Source organism: Hordeum vulgare, chromosome 3H (genome assembly GCF_904849725.1).
Source record: "Hordeum vulgare subsp. vulgare chromosome 3H, MorexV3_pseudomolecules_assembly, whole genome shotgun sequence".
NCBI lineage: Eukaryota > Viridiplantae > Streptophyta > Magnoliopsida > Poales > Poaceae > Hordeum > Hordeum vulgare.
Genome location: NC_058520.1, coordinates 569,915,658 through 569,936,769, shown reverse-complemented (window position 1 = coordinate 569,936,769; position 21,112 = coordinate 569,915,658). Strand labels below are relative to the sequence as shown.

The 21,112-nt window shown below is 45.6% G+C and overlaps 2 protein-coding genes across 2 annotated transcripts; both read left to right on the top strand.

The window, feature by feature from the left end:
- The first annotated feature begins 221 nt into the window (after window positions 1–221).
- On the top strand, window positions 222–5,676 carry LOC123440678 (endo-1,3;1,4-beta-D-glucanase-like). The gene is made up of 7 exons (XM_045117236.1): window positions 222–446; window positions 553–574; window positions 2,881–3,004; window positions 3,231–3,321; window positions 3,437–3,526; window positions 3,610–3,713; window positions 5,492–5,676. The coding sequence occupies exons 1-7, from the start codon at window positions 224–226 to the stop codon at window positions 5,630–5,632; spliced, it is 795 nt and encodes a 264-aa protein (XP_044973171.1). The 5' UTR covers window positions 222–223; the 3' UTR covers window positions 5,633–5,676.
- Window positions 5,677–17,012: 11,336 nt separating this feature from the next.
- Window positions 17,013–19,876, top strand: LOC123445189 (pentatricopeptide repeat-containing protein At3g29230-like). Its single transcript, XM_045122143.1, has 3 exons — window positions 17,013–18,977; window positions 19,080–19,375; window positions 19,470–19,876. The coding sequence occupies exon 1, from the start codon at window positions 17,063–17,065 to the stop codon at window positions 18,812–18,814; it is 1,752 nt and encodes a 583-aa protein (XP_044978078.1). The 5' UTR covers window positions 17,013–17,062; the 3' UTR covers window positions 18,815–18,977; window positions 19,080–19,375; window positions 19,470–19,876.
- Window positions 19,877–21,112: the final 1,236 nt, after the last annotated feature.

The following is a 21,112-nucleotide window of genomic DNA, read 5'->3' as shown; positions in this document are numbered from 1 at the left end:
GTTAAATAGAGAGCAAGAAGATGGTGCGCCTAAACAGAGAACAACACGTATCAAAAGATGACAAAAGAAACGGAAAAAATAACAGGCAAAAGGGCAAGGTGGAGGGAGCCTATTTGCCCAAGCCACCTACCGCTGCAAAGCAGCAAAAACCCAGCCAGTACCGTCCATATAAGCGCACGGGGCAACGCACTGAAGTAAGGAGAACATAGTGTGCCAGAGTGCCATGGCTCTGGAGTTGTTGTACACTTTCCTCCTCTGCTTCACCGTGCTCGCCGGCAGAGCCACCTCCGCTCCTCTGCACTTGCAGTGCCTGGACAACCCGCCGGACCTGACCGCCGCCGGAGCCGAGTCGGGGAAGGTCGTCGATGACCTAGCCGGCTTCGCGGCGTACGTCACCGGGCCCGTCCATTCCGACCGGGCCATTGTCTTGGCCTCCGACATCTTCGGTTAGTTCATTGGGTTTAAAAATAAGCTGCATGTAACTCTTTTTCCGATGAAAAACTGCATATATACTTGCCTATGAATATGGCTGTTGCATTTTGATTTCTTCAGGATTCGAAGCGCCATTGCTGAGGTTCGGCCATCTTCTCCCGTTGTTACTCACTGTCGCTCGGTCTCCTATGTATTTTTTTCAATATGTATATTTTTTTCAAAAGAAGGTTCGTCACCTTCCATCTCTACACCTAGAAAAGTACAAGGTCACAAAAATATATATTCTTTATTCACGGAAAAAAGGGGCAAGGTCACAAATTACTCTTGAAGTGAAAGTGACCCACTAAGGGCATGTACAATGGTGTTATCTTAGGAGTGCCACATAGAATAAATGATGAGGTGGAGGAGAGAGAACTCAAAAAAAAAAAAGGCTTTGCCTTCTCTTATTTAAGAGAAGACAAGAGATGATCTCTTAGCACAATACGTCTCATCATGTTTTTAGAAATAACTAATTATAGAAGATAAGGCTAAGAGATGATTCATTGTAGACTTTCTTTTTTGTCATCTCTAAATTACATGCAATATTTAAGATAAGACTGTCTTGTCAACTATTGTACATGCCCTAACAACTCCAAAAAGCAGACCCACTAACATCATGCCATAGCAAATTTTAGTCAAACATCTGCAGCTATCTTTAAGAGAGAGGGACTTGAGAACTAACTTATATCACATATTTTCCTCGTACATTGGAAGCTCCCGTTTAAGATATTTAACCTTAGCTACAATAAAAACTACTCACTCCATTTCTAAATAATCCCTCCGTTTGGAATTACTTGTCGCATCAATGAATAAAAATGCATGCATCTAGAACTAAAATACATCTATATACATTCATTCATATGACAAGTATTTCCGGACGATGGGAGTGTAAGTATTTTTAGAGATTTCACTAAAGAACTACATACGAAATAAAAAGAACGAATATACACTCTAAAATATGTCTATATACATCCATATGTAATCCTCTAATGAAACCTTTAAAAAGACTTATATTTAGAAACGATAGAAGCTAGTATTCTTTTTCCCAAATGCATGGCATGATGTAATGGGTGGTTTTTACTTATTTGTTCTGATCCAGCATGTATGTTCTGTTTTGTTCCCTATGGGCACGTCCCTAGGAGCCGCATGCTGTTTATGGCTAAATGTGAGAAAAGATGTGCTACTGTGAAATTAGTTGCGCAGTTTTTTGACAAACGGTGATGAGACCACTCATTAGAATAGTATTTTGTTTGAATGTTTGTTTCCAAGAGCCTAAAACCTCTTGCATCTTGAAGACGTGTACAATCATTTACCATGACACTCTTCATTATTTCCGAATTTATAAAAGTTATCAACAGTGCAAAACCAAGACACATGATTTCAAACATGATTTGAAGTTTACCGTTTACCTAACCTCACTAAATCCATGACACATGATTTTAAACATGATTCTGAATTACGTTAAGATGTGAGCTAAAAAAATCATTGACTTTATGGTGAATAGTGCATGTGCTTAAAAATTATGACTTTATTTTCTTGTGTAGCTCACATCTTAACGCATTTCATCATGAAACTTTACATTTTTATGTAGACTACATCCATATGTGCGTGTGTATTGTTTCATATATTTTTCTGAAAGTGTGAAAAAGAAGGTTGGAGCGCCCAAGCTCCAATAGAAATGTCTACAACCTCTAATCCTGCCATCCATTTTTTCCCGGATCTGCTGCTAGCTCACTATACTTATGCCATATAGATTCTTCTTTGGTTCTCCCAAACAAAACAACATAAAAACTCAAAACTTTGTAGGTCAATGGATCATTAGAACAAAAAATGTGCAGAAAATATTTTTCAGGCTTTTGTGTGCAAAAAAATATGTAAAATGTGAAAATAAAAGTCTCGATCAATCCAACATAGTGCAACTTTAGTTTAATGAAGAGTGCAACTTGCACCTTTTCACCTAGTTACGCCTTTTGGCGAATTAAAATTACATTCTCTAAATTGGTTGAGACATACAATCTCAATCAACTGAGATTTAGCAAAAATGTTTAACGTTATCCTCCAAAGGCTTGATCTTAATGTTTTGTTGACATGAAAATTTTCAAGTTTATATATCGTTGTGTTCAGGAGGAACTAAAAAGGAAATTCATACGATCTCAATGCAAAAACTGATGGCTTGGATAGAGAGAGGGTGTACATGCCCATGGGGTTAAGCAATAACTTTTCCATTCTATCATAGAAAAGCAAAGCAAGATAGTACTTTTGTCATTTACATATGTAGAAAAGCAAAGTGAAATGAGAAAGCATTGAGTGGCGTGGGCGATCGTTAACTTATTTATCTCCATATCTTTGCATCTGAATTATAATCATGCAATGCATGATTGTGCATAATGTTTCTACATGACAAGGAAGGCATGCAGCCGACAAAGTTGCTGAAGCTGGATACTACGTTGTGGTGCCCGATTTCTTCAAGGGGAAACCTTACGCGGGTGATCCAAGTGTAAACATCACACAGTGGATAGATGATCACTCTCCGGTAATACATTTCAATGATAACTCTTCTCTGATTTCTATTAAACATTTTCAACTTTTATTTTTTCCTACAAAATACCTTGAAACATACTATTTTCAAAGTGGTACGGTCCAAAAGATTTTAGGTATATTTATGTTGATGCTCCATTGTGGACTATTCAAAAAATATCTACTAAGTCACAAGGAACACTTCGTAAATTGATATCGTAATTACTCTGTTTATCTTACAGGTAAAAGCTGCTCGAGATGCTAAGCCAATTTTCACAACATTGAAAAAAGAGCGAAACTATATTATTGGTGTTGGGGGATACTGTTGGGGTGGTTCGTGGAATCAATACACATTACTGCATCATTAGGAATACAATTGACATAAATTATTTCGTTATACAATTCAAAACATAATTTGAATATTTTTCTTGTACAAATGAACTAACAGGAAAGTTTGCAGTGGAGATAGCGAAAATGGATGAGGTGAAGGCAATCGTCATCTCCCATCCTTCATCCATTGTTGTTGATGATATGAGAGGTGGCCTTTTGTTTCTACTGCTATGGTGGCTGGTTTAAGTGTGGATCACTCTTATTCTTATTTTAAGTTTACATGGCAATCAGAGGTCAAATGCCCCATTGAGATCCTTGGAGCTCAGAATGACACAACTACACCACAGAAGTTCATATATCAGTATTTGCACGCCCTTCATAAAAGAAGCGATAAGGTGAGTAAGAGCATCTCTAGCAGATCCCACATATTTGTAACCTGCAAAATCGTTTTACAGTTCGTCGAAGTTGCGTCTTGCGGGGCAAAATGTTACGGTGCAGAACAGACCCCGTATAATCAAACTGCATAATTTGAAAAAAGGCATTCGCGGGTAAAATTGAAAACACACTTTATTCATAGTTCATTTTACGTAGTAGACGATCATACATACTACAAGGTGGGTAGAGGTAAACTATCGTACTGGAGCTCACCGGAGCAACTATTCTGCCGCACTCCGCAAAAGTGAGCTCACCGAAGTCGAGCTTGTGCGCTAGTAGATGCTCTCCATCGCTCAGCCGCCGTCCTCATCGTCCTCATCGGAGGAGAGCTCGACGTAGATGCTCTCCTGGGCAGTGGCTTCACGGCGCCACTCCTCCTGCTTGTGGCCGAAGGCGAGCGCCAACGCGACACCCTACTCGTAGGGCACGGTGTCGATCTCCTCTTCCCTCCGGCGGTGCTGTTGGTCATCTTCCACCTCCCATACACTCCGCGCGAGCAGCGCGGGCAACAGGCTATCCGCCTCCGCCGGGGGGGGGGGGGATCCTCCGGTCCAATGACGCCCCCGGCAGGTCGTTGCGGCACCGCCTCGGCCTCCGGCTCCATCATCACCGACGGGAGCTCCTCTCGCTCCCTCTTCACCAGGGGAGAGAGGAGCGCGGGCTCGACGCCTCAGAGGAGCTGCCGGAGAAGAGGCGGCCGCGCGCGCGGTCGTACTCTTCTTATCTCACGACGGAGGAGCGACGGAGGCGTCGTCATGCCCCACCGTGTGTACAGGCGAGCGGCGTGCTTCCGGGCGGCGTCAGATCTGATGCGACGAGCCCTCTCGGGGTCGTCGTTCCTACGGCCGCCGGAGTTGGCCATTAAGGACGGTGGAATGGAGCGTCTAGGCGACGGAATGGAGGCGCGCGGCGGCGGATCAAAGGCGCCGGCGGTGAGGTGGGGGGCTCTTCGCGGCAGCGGAGGGATAGGGTTTCGACCCCCATCCTGCGACCGAACCCGCAGAAGTAGCGTTCGAGCGGTCGCGTTTACGGGCCACTTCAAAAAATTTACGGGTCGGACCGCGTTTGCAGTATCTACTCTGGCAGAAAAACAACCCAAACTTGTATAGTCGCCGTAATTTTACAGTTCCGACGACTATACGAGGTCTGCTAGAGATGCTCTAAGTACCGGATCTGTTGAAACTTGATATGGAATTCTTTTATATAGGTCTACTCACACTGTTATTCCAAAATTTAAAATATAATTTGTTGATGTTAATGTCTGTTTTAGACGATCATAGTGGGTATAATTGACACACATTTCATATGTTAACATGATCGAGAAAGAAATACATCTGTATTTTCGAATAAGAGCTCATATTTCATGATTTAGTTGGCGGATAAATCTCAATGTATACAATTACTCAGTCTATTTCCTATAATTTCACATTTCTGGTTTTTTCTGAGTGTTAATGGTGGTACTTAATATAAACTTCAATTTACATTAAGATGTGCTAACATAGCTAAATACTCTACATACAGTTTTAATAGAAACAAGGATATATAACTGTTGTACAAAGTTAAACCTGGGATGAATTCTTGGACGAGTGAATGAGAACAGAGGTAGAACTTTGAAAATGGTGTTTCACCGAACCAACTACATACTATTTTTACCCAAAACTCACCACAATGGTGTATTCAGCTTCCTAGAAGCCTTTTACCCACAAGCTAGCTAGCCTCATATGCTTGCTTATTGCAGGTACCATACTTCGGCAAGATCTTTCCAGGAGTTGCACATGGCTTTGCTTGTCGATACAATAGCACTGACCCATTTGCAGTTAGAACAGCTGAACATGCTCTTGCCCTAATGCTCAACTGGTTCAAGAAATACCTGGAATGAGAAATGAGAATCACAAAGGCTAGGTCCGATAAAATTCTAAGTCATGTATCCAAGTAAAATTTTCCAAAATCATGTTTATGTGATGCATACGCATCCATAAGAAGGTACATGTATCAACTATGATTTGTGAGTCATTTGTAATACCCATATTGGTAATGTATATATTGCTTGTTTACATCAAAAATCTATGTGAAGATTTATCATATGCATTTTTCAATAATTATTAACTATATGAGATGATTGTAACTTCTAGAAAATAACACATTGATTTGAACCCTGAAATTATCCTCGGTTTGTGTTATCGTCTACTCCTTCGGACAGTAAAGTAAAGATCCCTCCTTTTGAATCTGTGCTTTCACAGAGGGGCACTTGAGAACTTGTTCATCCCGATCTCAGCTAGCTACTCAAAACCTTGTGGGTGAACATCAGGATGCAATGGAGAGAGGGAGGGAGGAAGGGAGGGAGAGGGAGGGAGAGGGAGAGGGAGGGAGGGAGGGAGGGAGGGAGGGGGAGGGGGAGATGGAGGGAGGGAGGGGGAAGGGGAGATGGAGATGGAGGGAGGGAGGGAGGAAGGGAGAGAGAGAGGTTGTTCTCTTCATTCATAGCATAAGAACAATTATAACTTGGATTTATCTCCATACTGAAGAAGGCAACACCATGAAGAGGATCATTATAATGTTACACTTTTTACCTCACATGGCTTTGCACATCTTCTCAATAGGCAAAACGCATTATCTGGCTTTACCACCATTTTCACGAGTATCATAAACCCTAGTATGATATTTTCGGCATCTTAGCACTTTCCACTTCCTTGAGAGCTTCAACTTGAACGGATGGTGATGGCCGTTGGCAAACTGACCATTCTTGCCTAAAAGTCACGTTAGTGCTTGTTAGGGAGAGTGGGCTCAACCTAATCCAGTCGATCTCGTTGATACCTATGTAAGAAGTTTGTGTTGATTTTACCTAGTAGATCTCGCTGATCATGCCCGTTGTCACGCAAGGTCAACCTCCCCAAGTTGATCATGCGGCACCTATCAAACAAATGTCATTGAGGCATCCGAGCGGGTCACGATTGAGCAAGTGGCGCCCTCCACGAAAGTGTTGGGGAACGTCGCATGGGAAACAAAAATTTTCCTACGCGCACGAAGACCTATCATGGTGATGTCCATCTACGAGAGGGGATGAGTGATCTACGTACCCTTGTAGATCGTACAGCAGAAGCGATATGAGATCGCGGTTGATGTAGTGGAACGTCCTCACGTCCCTCGATCCGCCCCGCGAACAATCCCGCGATCAGTCCCACGATCCAGTACCGAACGGACGGCACCTCCGCGTTCAGCACACGTACAGCTCGACGATGATCTCGGCCTTCTTGATCCAGCAAGAGAGACGGAGAGGTAGAAGAGTTCTCCGGCAGCGTGACGGCGCTCCGGAGGTTGGTGATGATCTCGTCTCAGCAGGGCTCCGCCCGAGCTCCGCAGAAACACGATCTAGAGGAAAAACTATGGAGGTATGTGGTCGGGCAGCCGTGAGAAAAACGTCTCAAATCTGCCCTAAAAGCCCCATATATATAGGAGGAGGGAGGGGGACCTTGCCTTGGGGTCCAAGGGATCCCCAAGGGGTCGGCCGAGCCAGGGGGGAGGACTCTCCCCCCCCAAACCGAGTCCTACTTGGTTTGGTGGGAGGGAGTCCTTCCCCCTTCCCACTTCTTCCTTTTTTTTTCTTTCCTTTGATTTTTTCTTCCTTGGCGCATAGGGGATTGGTGGGCTGTCCCACCAGCCCACTAAGGGCTGGTGTGACCCCCCCAAATTCCTATGGGCTTCCCCGGAGTGGGTTGCCCCCCTCCGGTGAACTCCCGGAACCCATTCGTCATTCCCGGTACATTCCCGGTAACTCCGAAAACCTTCCGGTAATCAAATGAGGTCATCCTATATATCAATCTTCGTTTCCGGACCATTCCGGAAACCCTCATGACGTCCGTGATCTCATCCGGGACTCCGAACAACATTCGGTAACCAACCATATAACTCAAATACGCATAAAACAACGTCGAACCTTAAGTGTGCAGACCCTGCGGGTTCGAGAACTATGCAGACATGATCCGAGAGACTCCTCGGTCAATATCCAATAGGGGGACCTGGATGCCCATATTGGATCCTACATATTCTACGAAGATCTTATCGTTTGAACCTCAGTGCCAAGGATTCGTATAATCCCGTATGTCATTCCCTTTGTCCTTCGGTATGTTACTTGCCCGAGATTCGATCGTCAGTATCCGCATACCTATTTCAATCTCGTTTACCGGCAAGTCTCTTTACTCGTTCCGTAATACAAGATCCCGTAACTTACACTAAGTTACATTGCTTGCAAGGCTTGTGTGTGATGTTGTATTACCGAGTGGGCCCCGAGATACCTCTCCGTCACACGGAGTGACAAATCCCAGTCTTGATCCATACTAACTCAACTAACACCTTCGGAGATACCTGTAGAGCATCTTTATAGTCACCCAGTTACGTTGCGACGTTTGATACACACAAAGCATTCCTCCGGTGTCAGTGAGTTATATGATCTCATGGTCATAGGAATAAATACTTGACACGCAGAAAACAGTAGCAACAAAATGACACGATCAACATGCTATGTCTATTAGTTTGGGTCTAGTCCATCACGTGATTCTCCTAATGACGTGATCCAGTTATCAAGCAACAACACCTTGTTCATAATCAGAAGACACTGACTATCATCGATCAACTGGCTAGCCAACTAGAGGCATGCTAGGGACGGTGTTTCGTCTATGTATCCACACATGTAAATGAGTCTTCATTCAATACAATTATAGCATGGATAATAAACTATTATCTTGATACATGAATTATAATAATAACTATATATTTATTATTGCCTCTAGGGCATAATTCCAACAGTCTCCCACTTGCACTAGAGTCAATAATCTAGCCCTCACATCACCATGTGAATTACATTGTAATAAATCTAACACCCATACAGTTCTGGTGTCGATCATGTTTTGGCCGTGGAAGAGGTTTAGTCAGCGGGTCTGCTACATTCAGATCCGTGTGCACTTTGCATATATTTACGTCCTCCTCCTCGACGTAGTCGCGGATAAGGTTGAAGCGTCGTTTGATGTGTCTGGTCTTCTTGTGAAACCTTGGTTCCTTTGCTAAGGCAATGGCACCAGTGTTGTCACAGAACAAGGTTATTGGATCCAGTGCACTTGGCACCACTCCAAGATCCGTCATGAACTGCTTCATCCAGACACCCTCCTTAGCCGCCTCCGAGGCAGCCATGTACTCCGCTTCACATGTAGAATCTGCTACGACGCTTTGCTTGGAACTGCACCAGCTTACTGCACCCCCATTAAGAATAAATACGTATCCGGTTTGCGACTTAGAGTCGTCCGGATCTGTGTCAAAGCTTGCATCGACGTAACCTTTTACGGCGAGCTCTTCGTCACCTCCATACACGAGAAACATCTCCTTAGTCCTTTTCAGGTACTTCAGGATATTCTTGACCGCCGTCCAGTGATCCACTCCTGGATTACTCTGGAACCTGCCTGCCATACTTATGGCCAGGCTAACATCCGGTCTAGTGCACAGCATCGCATACATGATAGAACCTATGGCTGAAGCATAGGGGACGGAGCGCATATGCTCTCTATCTTCATCAGTTGCTGGGCACTGAGTCTTACTCAATCTCATACCTTGTAACACTGGCAAGAACCCTTTCTTGGACTGTTCCATTTTGAACCTCTTCAAAACTTTATCAAGGTATGTGCTTTGTGAAAGTCCTATCAGGCGTTTTGATCTATCCCTATAGATCTTAATGCCTAGAATGTAAGCAGCTTCTCCTAGGTCCTTCATAGAGAAACTTTTATTCAAGTAACCTTTTATGCTCTCCAAAAGCTCTACGTTGTTTCCAATCAGTAATATGTCATCCACATACAATATTAGAAACGCCACAGAGCTCCCACTCACTTTCTTGTAAATACAAGATTCTCCAACCACTTGTATAAACCCAAATGCTTTGATCACCTCATCAAAGCGTTTGTTCCAACTCCGAGATGTTTGCACCAGTCCATAAATGGATCGCTGGAGCTTGCACACCCTGTCAGCATTTTCAGGATCGACAAAACCTTCGGGTTGCATCATATACAACTCTTCCTTAAGGAAACCGTTAAGGAACGCCGTTTTGACATCCATCTGCCAGATTTCATAATCGAAAAATGCAGCTATTGCTAACATGATTCTGACGGACTTAAGCATCGCTACGGGAGAGAAAGTCTCATCGTAGTCAATTCCTGGAACTTGTGAAAAACCCTTTGCCACAAGTCGAGCTTTATAAACGGTCACATTACCGTCAGCGTCCGTCTTCTTCTTAAAGATCCATTTGTTCTGAATAGCCTTGCGGCCTTCAGGCAGCATCTCCAAAGTCCACACTTTGTTCTCATACATGGATCCTATCTCGGATTTCATGGCTTCTAGCCATTTGTTGGAATCTGGGCCCACCATTGCTTCTTCATAATTTGCAGGTTCATTGTTGTCTAACAACATGATTGATAAGACGGGATTACCGTACCACTCTGGAGCAGCGCGTGATCTCGTCGACCTGCGTGGTTCAACAGAAACTTGAACTGGAGTTTCATGATCATCATCATTAACTTCCTCCTCAACCGGCGTCGCAATGACAGAGGTTTCCCCTTGCCCTACGCCACCATCCAGAGGGATGAGAGGTTCGACAACCTCGTCAAGTTCTATCTTCCTCCCACTCAATTCTCTCGAGAGAAACTCCTTCTCGAGAAAAGTTCCGTTCTTAGCAACAAACACTTTGCCCTTGGATTTGAGATAGAAGGTGTACCCAACTGTCTCTTTTGGGTAACCTATGAAGACGCACTTTTCCGCTTTGGGTTCCAGCTTTTCAGGCTGAAGCTTTTTGACATAAGCATCACATCCCCAAACTTTAAGGAACGACAACTTTGGCCTTTTGCCATACCACAGTTCGTATGGGGTCGTCTCAACGGATTTTGATGGTGCCCTATTTAAAGTGAATGCAGCTGTTTCTAATGCATAACCCAAAAATGATAACGGCAAATCAGTAAGAGACATCATAGATCGCACCATCTCTAATAAAGTACGATTACGACGTTCGGACACACCATTACGCTGTGGTGTTCCAGGCGGTGTTAACTGCGAAACAATTCCACATTGTTTTAAGTGAGTACCAAACTCGAAACTCAGATATTCACCCCCACGATCAGACCGTAGGAACTTGATCTTCTTGTTACGATGATTTTCTACTTCACTCTGAAATTGCTTGAACTTTTCAAATGTTTCAGACTTGTGCTTCATCAAGTAGACATAACCATATCTACTTAAATCGTCAGTGAAGGTGAGAAAATAACGATATCCGCCGCGTGCCTCCACGCTCATCGGACCACACACATCGGTATGTATGATTTCCAACAAGTCACTTGCACGCTCCATTGTTCCGGAGAACGGAGTTTTAGTCATCTTGCCCATGAGGCACGGTTCGCACGTGTCAAGTGAATCAAAGTCAAGTGACTCCAAAAGTCCATCAGCATGGAGTTTCTTCATGCGCTTTACACCAATATGACCCAAGCGGCAGTGCCACAAAAATATGGTGCTATCATTGTTTACTCTAACCTTTTTGGTCTCAATGTTATGTATATGCGTATCGCTATCGAGATTCAATATGAACAATCCTCTCACATTCGGTGCATGACCATAAAAGATGTTACTCATAGAAATAGAACAACCATTATTCTCAGACTTAAAAGAGTAACCGTCTCGCAATAAACAAGATCCAGATATAATGTTCATGCTCAACGCAGGCACTAAATAACAATGATTTAAGTTCATCACTAATCCCGATGGTAGTTGAAGTGACACTGTGCCGACGGCGATTGCATCAACCTTGGAACCGTTTCCTACGCGCATCGTCACTTCGTCTTTCGCCAGCCTTCGTCTATTCCGCAGTTCCTGCTTCGAGTTGCAAATGTGAGCAACAGAACCGGTATCGAATACCCAGGCACTACTACGAGAGCTGGTTAAGTACACATCAATAACATGTATATCAAATATACCTGATTTTTCTTTGCCCGCCTTCTTATCTGCCAGATACTTGGGGCAATTGCGCTTCCAGTGACCCATACCCTTGCAATAGAAGCACTCTGTTTCAGGCTTAGGTCCAGCCTTGGGTTTCTTCGGCGGATTGGCAACAGGCTTGCCGCTCTTCTTCGAATTGCCCTTCTTGCCTTTGCCGTTTCTCTTGAAACTAGTGGTCTTGCTTACCATCAACACTTGATGCTCTTTACGGAGTTCAGACTCTGCGACTTTCAGCATCGCAAACAACTCGCCGGGAGACTTGTTCATCCCTTGCATGTTGTAGTTCAACACAAAGCCTTTATAGCTTGGCGGCAGTGATTGGAGGATTCTGTCAGTGATAGCCTCTTGCGGGAGTTCAATCCCCAGTTCAGCTAGACGGTTTGAGTACCCAGACATTTTGAGCACATGTTCACTGACAGACGAGTTTTCCTCCATCTTGCAAGCATAGAATTTATCGGAGGTCTCATACCTCTCGATCCGGGCGTTCTTCTGAAAGATGAACTTCAACTCCTGGAACATCTCAAATGCTCCATGACGCTCAAAGCGACGTTGAAGTCCCGGTTCTAAGCCATACAAGACTGCACATTGAACTATTGAGTAGTCCTCCTTACGCGCTAACCAAGCGTTCTTAACATCCTGATCAGCCGTAGCGGGTGGTTCATCTCCTAGCGCAGCATTAAGGACATAATCCTTCTTTCCAGCTTGTAAGATTAGCTTAAGATTACGAGCCCAGTCTACAAAGTTGCTTCCATCATCTTTCAACTTAGCTTTCTCTAGGAACGTATTAAAATTCAGGATGACACTTGCGTGAGCCATGATCTACAACACAAAATATATTCAAAGTGGACTTAGACTATGTTCAAGATAATTAGAGTTCAACTTAATCAAATTATATGCTAAACTCCCACTCAAAAAATACATCTCTCTAGTCATTTGAGTGGTTCATGATCCACTTACACTATCCCAAGTCCGATCATCACGTGAGTCGAGAGTACTTTCAGTGGTAAGCATCCCTATGCTAATCATATCAACTATATGATTCATGATCGACCTTTCGGTCTCATGTGTTCCGAGGCCATGTCTGCACATGCTAGGCTCGTCAAGCTTAACCCGAGTGTTCCGCGTGCGCAACAGTTTTGCACCCGTTGTATGTGAACGTTGAGTCTATCACACCCGATCATCACGTGGTGTCTCGAAACGACGAACTGTAGCAACGGTGCACAGTCGGGGAGAACACAATTTCGTCTTGAAATTTCAGTGAGAGATCACCTCATAATGCTACCGTCGTTCTAAGCAAAATAAGGTGCATAAAAGGATTAACATCACATGCAATTCATAAGTGACATGATATGGCCATCATCACGTGCTTCTTGATCTCCATCACCAAAGCACCGGCACGATCTTCTTGTCACCGGCGCCACACCATGATCATCCATCAACGTGTTGCCATCGGGGTTGTCGTGCTACTTATGCTATTACTACTAAAGCTACATCCTAGCAAAATAGTAAACGCATCTGCAAGCACAAACGTTAGTATAAAGACAACCCTATGGCTCCTGCCGGTTGCCGTACCATCGACATGCAAGCCGATATTTCTATTACAACATGATCATCTCATACATCCAATATATCACATCACATTGTTGGCCATATCACATCACAATCATACCCTGCAAAAACAAGTTAGACGTCCTCTAATTTTGTTGTTGCATGTTTTACGTGGTGACCAAGGGTATCTAGTAGGATCGCATCTTACTTACGCAAACACCACAACGGAGATATATGAGTTGCTATTTAACCTCATCCAAGGACCTCCTCGGTCAAATCCGATTCAACTAAAGTTGGAGAAACCGTCACTTGCCAGTCATCTTTGAGCAAAGGGGGTTACTCGTAACGATGAAACCAGTCTCTTGTAAGCGTACGAGTAATGTCGGTCCAAGCCGCTTCAATCCAACAATACCGCGGAATCAAGAAAAGACTAAGGAGGGCAGAAAAACGCACATCACCGCCCACAAAACCTTTTGTGTTCTACTCGAGAAGACATCTACGCATGAACCTAGCTCATGATGCCACTGTTGGGGAACGTCGCATGGGAAACAAAAATTTTCCTACGCGCACGAAGACCTATCATGGTGATGTCCATCTACGAGAGGGGATGAGTGATCTACGTACCCTTGTAGATCGTACAGCAGAAGCGATATGAGATCGCGGTTGATGTAGTGGAACGTCCTCACGTCCCTCGATCCGCCCCGCGAACAATCCCGCGATCAGTCCCACGATCCAGTACCGAACGGACGGCACCTCCGCGTTCAGCACACGTACAGCTCGACGATGATCTCGGCCTTCTTGATCCAGCAAGAGAGACGGAGAGGTAGAAGAGTTCTCCGGCAGCGTGACGGCGCTCCGGAGGTTGGTGATGATCTCGTCTCAGCAGGGCTCCGCCCGAGCTCCGCAGAAACACGATCTAGAGGAAAAACTATGGAGGTATGTGGTCGGGCAGCCGTGAGAAAAACGTCTCAAATCTGCCCTAAAAGCCCCATATATATAGGAGGAGGGAGGGGGACCTTGCCTTGGGGTCCAAGGGATCCCCAAGGGGTCGGCCGAGCCAGGGGGGAGGACTCTCCCCCCCCCCAAACCGAGTCCTACTTGGTTTGGTGGGAGGGAGTCCTTCCCCCTTCCCACTTCTTCCTTTTTTTTTTCTTTCCTTTGATTTTTTCTTCCTTGGCGCATAGGGGATTGGTGGGCTGTCCCACCAGCCCACTAAGGGCTGGTGTGACCCCCCCAAATTCCTATGGGCTTCCCCGGAGTGGGTTGCCCCCCTCCGGTGAACTCCCGGAACCCATTCGTCATTCCCGGTACATTCCCGGTAACTCCGAAAACCTTCCGGTAATCAAATGAGGTCATCCTATATATCAATCTTCGTTTCCGGACCATTCCGGAAACCCTCGTGACGTCCGTGATCTCATCCGGGACTCCGAACAACATTCGGTAACCAACCATATAACTCAAATACGCATAAAACAACGTCGAACCTTAAGTGTGCAGACCCTGCGGGTTCGAGAACTATGCAGACATGATCCGAGAGACTCCTCGGTCAATATCCAATAGGGGGACCTGGATGCCCATATTGGATCCTACATATTCTACGAAGATCTTATCGTTTGAACCTCAGTGCCAAGGATTCGTATAATCCCGTATGTCATTCCCTTTGTCCTTCGGTATGTTACTTGCCCGAGATTCGATCGTCAGTATCCGCATACCTATTTCAATCTCGTTTACCGGCAAGTCTCTTTACTCGTTCCGTAATACAAGATCCCGTAACTTACACTAAGTTACATTGCTTGCAAGGCTTGTGTGTGATGTTGTATTACCGAGTGGGCCCCGAGATACCTCTCCGTCACACGGAGTGACAAATCCCAGTCTTGATCCATACTAACTCAACTAACACCTTCGGAGATACCTGTAGAGCATCTTTATAGTCACCCAGTTACGTTGCGACGTTTGATACACACAAAGCATTCCTCCGGTGTCAGTGAGTTATATGATCTCATGGTCATAGGAATAAATACTTGACACGCAGAAAACAGTAGCAACAAAATGACACGATCAACATGCTATGTCTATTAGTTTGGGTCTAGTCCATCACGTGATTCTCCTAATGACGTGATCCAGTTATCAAGCAACAACACCTTGTTCATAATCAGAAGACACTGACTATCATCGATCAACTGGCTAGCCAACTAGAGGCATGCTAGGGACGGTGTTTCGTCTATGTATCCACACATGTAAATGAGTCTTCATTCAATACAATTATAGCATGGATAATAAACTATTATCTTGATACAGGAATTATAATAATAACTATATATTTATTATTGCCTCTAGGGCATAATTCCAACAGAAAGCCCGCGCCGCCCAACGCCTCGCCGTGCTCCCTCCTCTGACTCAAATGGCCACCGAAACGATAACCCATACACCATCTTCATGACGTACTACCGCTGCCCCGCAGATGAGGGCAAGGCGAAGAGGTGATAAGCAACGAGAAAAATAAATTCAAACTCTAGCGCGGCATTGATTGATTTCTAACTTAATTTAAGAAAAAAATAGTTTTCGATTCGATCTCAAGAATAGTTGGTCATGAGGACGAGCCGTGGCTTGATAGTTGGGGTCGATAGTGGCCATGCAACCCACCCAAGTTCGATCCATGTGATCTACCTCGGTGTCTCATCCGAAGTATTTTTTTTCCTTGCAGGGACAAAGCTATAATTTTTTTTAATTGGAATCATGTACATGTTCATCCTTCTATAAATGTCAGTGATTAATACTAAATTAGTGAAGGATTTTTAAATTTCATTAAGTCAACTGACCCCAATGCCTATAAGACAGCTCCGTCTAAAGTACGGAGTGGGATGGCTTCAAAAGTTTTGGAAAACTATCTAAATCAGCCGACTGATCTATCTCAAAGCGTAAGCCTCGCTCATGGATTGTCACGCGTCCTGCGCATCACATCTCCCTTCCCTACCTCTCTTTCTTATCCCCGACCGAGGAAGCTCTCAACCACACGTCTTTTTGTCACACGCACAACAATTCTTGCTGCTCTGAACTAGAGGAGGAGGAGGACGACACCTCCTCGTGCATCTCCGCCGCACAATTGCGTTGCAGCATCCGCCGTCGCTGTCGCGCTACAGTGAAACTTCAACAAGGGCAGCGGTGCGGCGCTGCAGTGGAGCTTTCGCCGACGGGCAACAGGGTGTTGTTATGAAGCTTCGACGGGGCAGCGGTGCGGCCATGAAGCTCCGACGCGCGATGGGGCGCTGCTGTGAAGCCTTCATCGGAGACCGCCGTGCGGCGGGTGGCGCTGAACTGAAGCTTTTCGTCGGCGGCCGTCAAGGAGCTACAGTAAAGCATCGTCGGCTGCTGCGATGGAACCCGCCGCGTCGGTTGTGCGCTGTAGTGAAACATTGTCGAGGTTGCAATAAAGCGTCGTCGGAGCCGATGAAGCTTCGACGGGGTTGCAATGAAGCGTCGTCGACGCTACAATGAAACGCCGCCGGGTCCGATCGATGTTGCGCAGCGATTGCCACGAAGCTGCAACCATGGGAGTGTATCGTACGGCTGGGAGGGTCTGATTGTACGGCTGATTTCCGGTTGATCCGGAGCACGCGCCCACTTCAATACGTGTTGTGGTGTGTAGAGCGATGTGCTGTGCTGTGGTGTGCTGTGTGTTGTGCGCTGGTGCGGCTCAAAAGTGGAACAGCTCGGTCGTTTCAGAATTTCAAACTCGATCGCCATGCCTTCTTCTCCGCCGCCCCCGCTCGCGCTCTCGATCCTCCTCTCCCGCCTCCGCGCCTGCGGCACAACCGCCTCGCACGCGCTCCAGTGCCACGCCCTCCTCCTCACCTCCGGCCACCTCGCCGCCTCCCCAATCCGCCTCTCCAACCTCCTCCTCCTCGCGCTCGCGTCCGCCTCCGCGGCGGCCCACGCCGACGCCGTCTTCGCCCGCCTCCCTCCGGCAGCCTCCGGCCACGCCTTCCCCTGGAACACCCTCATCCGCCTCCACGCCTCCGCGAGCCCCCGCAGGGCCCTCGCCTACTTCGTGCGCATGCGCCGTAGCGCGGTGGACCCCGACGCCTACACCTTCCCCGCCGTCCTCAAGGCGCCCGGCTGCGGGATCGGACTGCTGGTGCACGCCGAGGCCGTGAGGAGGGGTTTGGATCGCGACCTGTTCACGCGGAACGCGCTCGTCAGCTTCTACTGCAGGACCGGGGACTGCCGCTCCGGACGGAAGGTGTTCGATGACGGCGCGCGGGACCTCGTTTCGTGGAACTCCATGGTGGCGGGGTACGTCGGATGCGGCGAGTTGGAGCTGGCCCAGGAGCTGTTCGACGTAATGCCGCATAGGGACGCGTTCTCCTGGGCCGCCATGATTGATGCCTACGGGAAGCGGCCTGGAGGTGTAGACCGTGCGCGCGAGTTGTTTGATCAAATGACCGAGAGGGATCTGGTGTGCTGGAACTCGATGATCGATGGATACGCTAGGCAGGGGAGGATGGATGAGGTGACGGTGCTATTCGATGAAATGCCTGAGAGGAATGTGATCTCATGGAGCATCGTCATCGACGGGTATGTCAGGTGTGGGGAGCCTTCGGAGGCTTTGGAACTTTTCCGACGGATGCTAAGGTCCGGTATCAGGCCTGATAGGGTCGCTACAGTTGGGGCTGTCACGGCTTGCGCACAGCTGGGTGCTCTGGAGCAAGGCAGGTGGCTGCACTCTTACTTGGAGAAGAAGAAGGTTCTATTCGATGTTGTGGTGAAGACAGCTCTGATAGATATGTACATGAAATGTGGACGCTTGGATCTCGCTATGTTGATCTTTGAAAGCATGCCTGACAAGACCGTGGTTACATGGAATGTGATGATTGTTGGACTTGGAACTCATAGTTGCGGACTTGATGCTGTCAAGCTTTTCTGCCAAATGGAGTCTGAAGGAGCACCAATGGATGATCTTAGTGTACTTGCCGTGCTGACTGCATGCACACATGCTGGGTTGGTCTCAGAGGGTTTACAGATATTTCATAGAATGAAGAAGGATTTTGGGATAGATCCAAAGGTTGAACACTATGGTGCATTGGTTGATCTCCTTGGCCGTGCTGGACATTTGAATCAGGCTAGGCATGCCATAGAGACAATGCCCATGGAACCAACTCCAGAATTATGGGGATCTCTGCTTGCTGCCTGCCGAAGTCATAGGTGCGTCGAGCTGGCTGAGCTGTCAGTTGAACGCCTAGCAAGTCTTGGAGCAGATGACTCTGGAGTCTATGTTCTTCTGTCGAATATCTATGCTGATGAAGCAATGTGGGATGGTGTCTCGAGGATTAGGAGATTGATGAGTGCTGAAGGGATGAAGAAGGACATTGGAAGGAGTGTGATTGAGGCGGATGGACAAATACACGAGTTTGTGAATGGAGGCAGTTCACATCCTGATAAGGATGAAATTTACATGATGCTGTGGAATTTATCTAACATGGTAGCATCTGCTTGAATGCTCTGTTGCACCGAAATTGTGTTTAATCCCTTGGCGTGATGCCTGTTTGTTGATTGAAAATTCTTGGCATGAAATGCTACATTGCTGGATGGAGCTCTTGAAAACTCAGTGTCCCAGGGTTTCTTTCTGAAGCTGCTTGTCATGACAAACATTTGCAAATGTGAGTTTCCAGATGATAAAAACATAATTGCTACTGTTGCCTTTTTTTGGTGTCCGAATCCAAGTTAGTCCTCCTAATATTTTCACACTTTATTGGTTTCAGGAAAACAAAGTTTTTGGTTGGAGCTATGGCTTATTTCCCAGAGGACTTTCGAGATATCAACATGATCGAAAATTGCAGCTGATAGTTAATTACGCTGTTGGAAGAGTTACCTCCCAAGGTCTATCGATATAACAGCCAAATGGGTGCTTAGTTACTTGCACACTGGTCCATGCCTTTCTTTGTATTCATTTTACTGGACTTAGTTGCAGACTGACTAAAGGGGTTCCGAAACGCAGAGATCTTGAGATCCATGGGATGGTGGTCCATTTTGCTTTCATTGACTTACTTGCACGGAGGTAACTGATTTCAACCTTCATAGTTTACTATATAAAACATATTGGTTGAATTGTTAAGTCGATCTGAGCTTGATGTTTTTACCCCTTCTTTCAGCCAGTTTTAATGGGTAAGAAACAGTTTGGGGTAACCAGTTGATGATCATGAGGTTTGTAATAACGATTTCAGGCTTAACCACAAGTGTGATCTTAATAAAAAGACTCTGAACCTCTGTTGAGTTGGTCTTTGACATCATCAGAATGAAGAAAAGTGAAACTCGGATTGAAGGCTGACGTCATCAAGATAGTATGCAGCAAGTCCAATTGTCAATGTCGCCAGCTATTTCTGTCTACTTTCTAGATCATTATTTTACGTTTGAATGAGAATAGATGGAAATGTGAAATATAGTAGGAATGGCCATCTAAGCATAAAAGTGCAAAGACCAACCATGTTATCTTTACGTGAATTCTTTGGCGTCATGTCAAATTCATTCTTTTCCACATTACAAAGCTGTTCTGAATCCAGTTTCCTGACCAGAGATTCTCTTGGATGGCCATAGGCAAATTTCCTAACCTTAGTGATGTCAAAATTGGCTGGCCATTTTTTTTATGTCCTGTATGCTGCCGATCTAGAAGCATGCTTTAGCATAGATCACAATATAAATATATAATAGCATTAACTATGATGAGCACAACCTGCAGGCCTTGATATGAAGGAGCTGCAACCCATGTATTGTGCAAAACAAAATAGCTCGAGATGGATCCTCCTGCTTACTTCCATGTGAATGTTTTGCAGGGCCACTTCACAGGAGACCTCTCGTTGTTTTCTTAAGAAAAATGCTGACCTGCTTCTACCGCTAGAGGGTAGCACTAGGGCCACCGCACCGCAGCTTTTTATTCCTCTCACCCTAGGAACCCTCTTCTGTAATGTCCCTCTCAGGATACAACTGGATTGATCTTCTTTTTTCTCATTGTCTTTTTAGGAGATCTACATGCTGGTCCTGAAGCCATTTGAAGCTACAGTAGGAGCAAATGGTAAAGCTGCTACCCTCAGTTCTTCACGTGTAATCGGTCCATGGTCAGCATAGTGCGATTTACTTGCTTTGAGCATTTCCCTACATGCTATGTGTTTTCTTGGTTTGGAAATTATTAAGTTCAACTGTAATTGCGGTTTAAATGTGGTGGCCAGCATTTACATTGTCCGCCTCTGTCTTTAGGCATGATTCTCACTGAATTCATTTGGTGAATAGGGAATTGTTTTTCAAACAGGCATAATTAAGGCTTTAAGCAGAATACCTGTCGATTTTGAAGACTTCCAATAGTTTTGCTGTATGTTAACTTTATAAATTCATGCCTTAACCTCTTTCTATTGGGTGAAACACTATAGAATTTTGTGAGCTCTACTTGTCTACTGGTCAAATGGACTTACTAAAGTAAAACATAAAAATGAGACCAACAAGAACTAGACCATGTGGCAATTTATTAAGAGGAAACACAAACCTGCGGAGCCTGGGGCTTGAGCGTGGGTGGCGGGTTACCAAAGTAAGCATGGTTCTGCAGGTAACTATGTCACCCTGTTAGTGATCCACACCAGCCCCGTAGGCAACTGGGTCATCACACACAAGCAGAATCTGAATATAGGATGAACAGTGCTTTGTGTAGAACCGTAGTAATCTATTTTAGCAGAAAAAAAAGGTTTAAAGGGAGCAATACTTGCCAACGGACAGTAGTGCCTGAACTGGCACCTGCCAGTGCCATTTA

What these genes read in the sequence shown, in the direction of transcription:
- LOC123440678 (XM_045117236.1), top strand. Translation starts at nt 224, where the DNA reads ATGGCTCTGGAGTTGTTGTACACTTTCCTCCTCTGCTTCACCGTGCTC. An exon ending in TGTTGTTGATGATATGAGAG is followed by an intron (nt 3,527 to 3,609) that starts GTGGCCTTTTGT and finishes CATGGCAATCAG; the next exon opens with AGGTCAAATGCCCCATTGAG. An exon ending in TTCATAAAAGAAGCGATAAG is followed by an intron (nt 3,714 to 5,491) that starts GTGAGTAAGAGC and finishes TGCTTATTGCAG; the next exon opens with GTACCATACTTCGGCAAGAT.
- LOC123445189 (XM_045122143.1), top strand. Translation starts at nt 17,063, where the DNA reads ATGCCTTCTTCTCCGCCGCCCCCGCTCGCGCTCTCGATCCTCCTCTCC.